The sequence below is a fragment of the Bidens hawaiensis genome, unplaced genomic scaffold, assembly GCF_021521415.1.
Source record: "Bidens hawaiensis isolate Kalapana, Puna unplaced genomic scaffold, B.hawaiensis_p1.1 tig00001685_1, whole genome shotgun sequence".
Classification (NCBI taxonomy): Eukaryota; Viridiplantae; Streptophyta; class Magnoliopsida; order Asterales; family Asteraceae; genus Bidens; species Bidens hawaiensis.
In genome coordinates, this window is record NW_027491095.1 from 103,506 (window position 1) to 110,944 (window position 7,439).

Genomic DNA, 7,439 nt, shown 5'->3' on the forward strand with positions numbered 1-7,439 from the left:
TACCCCCAAAAGATAAAAGTGAAAACGGGAGATGAAATGTACTCACGTTAACTAAGTAACTTGAAAGATTGATTCGTGAATAATCGGAGATCGGGTTTAACGAGCAAGACCTAGATTAAACGGGTCTTAAGTTAGTAGGTAGTCTTGGAAGGGTTTAAAATAAAATATGACAAGTAAAGTAAATAAATGAAGTTTATGGTTTAAAAATGTAAATACTTGGGAAATTAAAGACATGTTCTAAAAAGTAAGTTTACTCGAAACCGGGTCTTGGTATTTCATTCATAATTATTACTCAACCTATGTTAGTAACTTATGTGGGTTATAATGCACTAATTCAAGACCCTTTGGGTATATGAACACCAAAACAAGGTTTTAATCGAGTGTTCGGATTTGTTAACTTGGGTCTAGATAATTAACTAAACTCAAAGTTAACTTTCCAAAATGTTTTGAGATAACTCAATAAAATCGAAAGACTTAACCAAGTATATAAACCTTAACGTCCGTTAAGTGTGTATTTGGTATCACCGGTCCAAGCTTGTTATAAGATCAAGTTGGAAATCGACACACCAAGTAAGTTGATAAAATACTTAAAATTAGTTTAAAATACATTCTTGAAGAAAAGATGAGTTTCGATGGCCAAAAACACACTTGTGTGTCTTAGGCAAGTGAACTCGGTTTAGTTCGGTTTTGGTTTGGTCCTTGACTCGGAATGATACCGAGGATGGTTGCCACATACCCAAATACCATAGAACTATCAAAATGGTTTTAGAAGTTACAAGGTTCAAATCTTTCATAAACATGTTTATTTAACTATTTTAAACAAAACTAGTAAACAAAACTATTTAAAACAAAAGCTAGTAAACAAGAGTTCGGTCTTGGTTCGGTCTTGATTCGGGTCTAATCTCGGGATGAAACCGAGACTAGTGACTTCATACCCAACACCACGGAACTCTTTAAACATGAATTAAAACTAAACTACTTACAATATAAACAAAAGCATTAAAGGGAAATAGTATAAACAAGACTAGTAAACAAGAGTTTGATCTTGGTTCGGTCTTGATTCGGGATAAAACCGAGACTAGTGACTTCATAACCAATACCATGAAACTCTTTAAACATGAATTAAAAGCTAAACTACTTACAATATAAACAAGACTAGGAAAGCATTAAAGGAAAATAGTATAAACAAGAACTACAAAGAGTTCTCCATGTAGCATTGCCTTGTAGCATATCACCTCCTGAAGAAGATGAAAGCCGAAGGAAACAAGGGGTGCATATTATATATATGTTGTGCCACAAGATATGAATTAATAAGTAACAAACAAGAATTAAAGAAGGTTATTGCTTGATTATTAAGAACCTTAGAGGTTAGAGATATGAACTTTATTTGGGAGAGAAAGAAGATGAATGAGCAAAGAAAAATGAAGAGGATGGGGTTGTTTATATAGGGAAGGAGTCAAACTTGTTTTCCTTGTTTTATATCAATACTTGCATGTGTTTTTTTTAAAAAAAAGGTTTAAATAATACAATCTAGTAACAAATCCAAAAGGTAAGAGATGATTATGAAACATAAAAATCCAACATTTTATATTAGTGAAAGATTTGGTTTACAAATCAGGTCGGGTTTTGATACAAATACAAATACAAAAAAGATCGAAAATGACGAATATTACATCTTATAGCTTGATAATACTCTAGGGATGAAACTGTAATTCACCTAAAAAAGGTTTGTAATGTTGTGTGGTGTGTAGTTGACTCTTTGCAGTTTGCACACATACCATTATTCTATCTTATATGTCAACTAATCTACACATGAATGGTTCAACACAAAAATCCAGAGATATTATTTTAGTAAGTGATGGAAGTGGCCCGTCACGGAGGATTTGGTACTTTAAGTCTAAAATTCAATTGCAAATAAATTGTATAATCGGTCTTATTTCTGTTTGGTACCCGTTAATCGTTATTTTTTAATTCGTACATTCGTGGATTATACAAAAGTAATTAGGCTATGTGTTATGAGTCACTTTCCAAGTCTCCATCATTATGGATCATTTGACACATCTGCAACACCTCAGACTTTTCTCTATAATTCAACCTTATCACTCAACTCATGTTATACTTCATTTTTCACCATTCCATTTATTATATGATTTAAAAACAAAAAGAAATGAAAAAGAAATTAAAAAAGACATGATTGGGTAGCAAGCATGCTCAATTGAACCCCGTCATGGTGATGTGAGGGGTAGGGGTGTATTGTTCACATGAGGCCAAACAAGCCATATCAACCCAGTGCATGAACCATTCCCATTAGTCTTTGATGCATGAACATGATTACAGTCTGTGAGTAAAAAATGTATGTTGATATTCTTATTATCTGAAAATGATCTTAAAGTCATCGTAAATACCGACTTAAAATACCACAACGGCACAACCACATGTTTAACAATTATGTATTAATAATAACTATATATATCTAAAAACTATGAATAATATTTGTTATATTTATTAACGATATAATTTCTAAGTCTCTAAAACTCAGATTTTGTTTCGTAAACAAAGGCTATATAACTTCACTAAATAAGTGTAGTGGTAGAACTGTAAAGTTCAAATTCAGTGGTTACGGTAAATAAAAATTACATCCCTAATTATTCCACATACAACAAATTAAAAGATAAAATTACATAAAAATAGGAACTTTTAATACCTTTATTAATAAAAATGTAGTTAATCATATGCTCAAAGAGTCAAAGATTATCAAATAAATGATTAATATATCTAAAATTAGATACACATGTTTACTCATGACGAGGCTTAAACTCATAGTTGATGGTTTAATACGTTTAATCATGCCAATTTATTAAATACATTGTATGTTGAACACAATTAAAAAATTAATGTTTAAACTTGAATCCACATGGTGAGAACGTAAGAAATCAAGAAACTATAAATATGTATGCAGCCGAAAATGTGAAACTTGCTTAGACTACAATCAAGTAAACCCACTACAAGTCTTGGACATTATTTCACTAAGTTTGTGAGATAAATTCTAAATCAAATCTATTAGACATTAGTAAGCATGGTTACTTTAATTATTTATAAGTTTATCACATTAAAAGATATTTACTCCGTATTTGATTACAACACAAATAGTTTAAACATAATATCTTCTTTTAAATGTTTATCTTGGAAAAAAGTTCGTTTTTGTAATAAAAGAATGCTAGAGACGCGTGTGGGTTAACAAAAACGTCTATGTAACATCTACGCACTGTTGTTTGTGTGTGTGTGTGTGTATGGTGGGGGGGGGGGGAGCTAAGCACGTATTTTGGTTAATTAAAGAGAATCTTGTGTTTAAAATTGTTGAATTACCCTTTGACAGTCAAACAAACTTATCGGTTTAACTATATAAAAATCAAGTTTACATACTTAATATCTTAAAACATTAGCAATTTTTGTTTTTTTATTTTACATTAATAAGTAGTTTATTGCTATAAAACTTCGTATTAATATGATTAACCTGTTTAATAAAATCGTATTAATATAATTTAGAGAAGTACAATAACCACATGTTGCATTCCTCTATCGTTTCAATTACTTTAACATAGGTACATTGTGACTTCTTGTCTCGTCCACCACAAACAACTTAGCAACCTATTAATTGAATTATTGGATCCATACAATTCAATTTTATCATTGTCATACGTGTTCAAGAATTAGACTTTGTTGGAAAGTTGAGCTCAATCACATATGCTCTTATTTCTTAATCTATGGATAATAAAATTCGATATTTAATCGTACATTTGTTATCAACGTAGCATCATGGGCCAGGAGCTAAAAGAAAATTAACAATGGTCCAAAAACTACATGGCTGGATCACACATTTGTTATCAACATAGTATCAAACATCTTCTTAGGCTTAACTTAATAGTGTAATTACATACGAAACCAGAAATAAGCCCTACATAAACTTAACTCGGTCATGTTAGCTAACAATAATTAAACCCTAATACTCGTCTAATATATATTTAACAAATACTAATGGATCTCTACCCAACATTAATCACAAAATTAAATGGCCTGACATTGATTATGATAAGAGTTTTAGCACGTTTATCAAACCGACCATCATTCTTAACTTGTAGTACACGCGCTCTTTACCTACTCACAGAGTTTTATGTGAAGAACATTTTCATCTTGACTTTATTCATGAAACTGTGTATATGCATCAATCTCTTGATTTTATGACTTACCATCACTTAAATTATGTTTGTTTGATCAAAAGATTTGGAAAACACAACACATTTCATGAGTTGAGTGGGAGACACGGCGCACATATTAATGCCATAAAAATCTTATTTTGGCACATCCAAGGCCACAATTATATCACAATAGACCACACGGCAGTGTTAATGACAAACTGGATTAATTTGTTGGTGACAATGGACACACCTATGTAGCTTTCCTTGATGAAGTCGTGCCACATAATTCCAGTCACTGCCCTTTTATGAAGGACACATTTATGTGATTCAGACTTAACATTATAACTTGTGAAAAAAATTGTTTAGTTTTATGTAACCATTAACTCATAATCTTGTGCTTTAGGTATCAACCTGCCACGTGACCCGATCACCCTTGAGTTTTACTTTTGTGACACCGACTTGTCATGTTAATTTTATCACTTATGCATAATGCTTTCAAACAAACTTTACTTGCACGATTCGGCGCAAACCAAATACATAAGGTCTATAAATTAAAAGAAAATGGATTATTTAACACATTTTAATGGATTATTAAACAATCTTGTAGACACTATATTTTTTTGCTATTAACATATTTTTATTAGTTAAATAATAAAACCAAATTTTGTTGTCATTAGGCCTAAAAGAAAATATTGTTCTAAAATATGATTTAAAAGATAGGGTATATTTGAGAATTTCCCTTGAAATCTCCAACCTTATTAATAGAATGTCATATTTTTCTAAATTTATCTCTAATTTTGTTTTAACTTTTCACATCTCATACATCATATTCATCTTTATATTTTTAGTTTATTATTTCTCTCTCTTTCTTTCAAGTTTGAGAATTGGGATACAGGCCAAAATGTTTGAAAGTGAATCTTTAAATACAGAATCTTTATATTTTGGAGATAAAGATGGAGAATTAGAAATGAAGATTCAGATAAATAAGAAAAATTTAAATAATCCCTAAACTATGAACATTGAGACTTAAAAATGTTTAATCATGTATTCAAATGACTTTTTTTTAATTGTTTAAAAAGATAAGTTTTTGAGTAAAATAACATTACTCAAAAGTCAAAAACCCACAACATAAGTTATTGTTGTTTGATGATTTGATCATTGTAGATTTGAAAGTAGTGGTTGGCACGCGCGGCACTACTGTTTTGAGAATAAATAAAACACTTTCATAAAATTTATTTTTATAAATAAAATAACTTTTTAAAAAGTAATAGAAATTTGTGAACTCCAGTATGGAGTGATATCGGTAAAATTATCAAGTGTATTGAGTATACGCTCTGGCCCATATGGAGGTTAATATGGCAGGAAAAATTCATAGCCGTCATCGAATTCAAACTAAACCCGTTAGACGAATGGTTTGAAGCAGGCTCCTGTTGGTGGACAAGTCTGGAAGTAGTGCCAAAGTCGAATCAGTTGAAGGTAACCTTGGAATCATCTCCTGTTATTTTGAATATAGATGTTGAGAAAATTGTGGTTGAAGAAGAAAGTATGGTTGATCAAGACGTAACCGTGACAGTAACCGAACAAGACGAGAAAGAAACAATGTTAGATGAAGTGCACGAGGAGATAGTCCCGTCTCATGTTACGTGCTGTCATGATATAATGGAAAAGAATGAAGATCAAAACACCAACAAAGTTGACGTTAGAGTTTGTATGAAGTTCATGCAAAGTTCAGGAGCTTCAAATAAATGAACTAATGAATGAGTTAAGTTTGAGGGGAGCGTGCATCAGGTGTAGATGGAAGAATTGCTGTGAGTACCGTGATAGTTGGTCATGAAGTTGAAAAGGCAAAAGTTGTTTCCCATCTGAAACCGAGTGATGCAGTTCTAAACAGTGGCAATCTCAAAACTAGCCTACCAGGAAAAAGAAACCTGCAGGTAATGTGATGAAGTCGAATCCAAGAATTAAGCTCAAGGAAGTGCGAGCGTTACTAGGTGTGAAAGGCCTTAAAGGAATAATGAAAGTTGGTATTGAGAGGGAGTGTAAAACTAAGGACCCGAATGGTTATTACAAATGTATAACTTTCCCCAATTATTTTTGTTTGATTTAGTAAACTTATGAAAACGGTGAAATGCAAACTTTAAAGAAAAATATTTATTTTCTAATGTACATGTCTGAATCATGTGCTATTCAACATAAGCAATCGCGTTGAACCACTTTTGTTTTAAAAACACAATAAATACACATGAAATACTGCTAATTTCATAACAAATCAGCAATTAGTCACACCCGCAACAGATCTAATGCAAAAATACACATGAAACTATGTTAATTTCATGTTAAATTTATGAATAACAGCTATAAAAAGTTATCAATTACTATTAGGAAAGAGATATTTGACAACAGGGCGTAATCTTGAGACATTAATACAAAATTAAAACAAATACTCAAATTATAGCATAATTTGATCAGAAGGATCTCTACAACTGCATGATTCAAAAGGGCCAGCTGCACCATGAACTTCTTTAGCTGCATCATATTAAGAAAAAACAATGAAAGAAAACAGAGTTAGGATTTTTGCACAACTTTGGAGAATTGAATAACATACGAAACACGTACCATTCATGAGCTAATTTTATCATCTTCTCTTATTTGGCCTCTTTAAAATCATATGGTCAGCATCAGCAATTGCATTGATCCATTTTGGACTTCCTGTTGATAACATTAGAGAACCCAACACGAACCCAAGTAAGGTTCCACATCCATATCCCATCATCACCACTTTCCATGTAAATGCAATATCCTCTTCATCTCCATCTCTATCATCTTCAAGTTGTGGTTCATGCATACGCTCACTGCATTTGTTAGGCAATTGTTGCCCACAAAGTTTTGGGTTCCCTCCAAATGATTTTCCTTCAAATGTATTGAATTGTTTTCCTTGTGGAATGTGGCCCATGAGATGGTTTTGGGACAGATTTAAGAACTCAAGAGACGTTAAGGCAGCAAGGCTTTGTGGGATCTCTCCTATGAGTTGGTTCCATGACAAGTCTAACGATTCAATTTCTAAAATATTTCCAAGAGCCTGCGGGATTCGGCCCGTTAGGTTGTTGTGTGTAGAGGTATGGTACTAAACTCGGTTTTACGACCCTAAATTTATTATGTTTGGCTTATTTTATTATATGGACTAATACAATGTTATTGGGCTGAGGGGGTTTTGTGGAGGTAACCCTAACTGGGCTAGGCCCA

At 32.1% G+C, this 7,439-nt stretch overlaps 1 protein-coding gene across 1 annotated transcript; it reads right to left on the reverse strand.

Annotated features, from left to right (window-relative positions):
- Positions 1 to 6,831: 6,831 nt before the first annotated feature.
- Positions 6,832 to 7,149, reverse strand: LOC143591790 (receptor-like protein 9DC3). Its single transcript, XM_077071889.1, has one exon. It carries the CDS (start codon positions 7,147 to 7,149, stop codon positions 6,832 to 6,834), a length of 318 nt encoding a protein of 105 aa, XP_076928004.1.
- Positions 7,150 to 7,439: the final 290 nt, after the last annotated feature.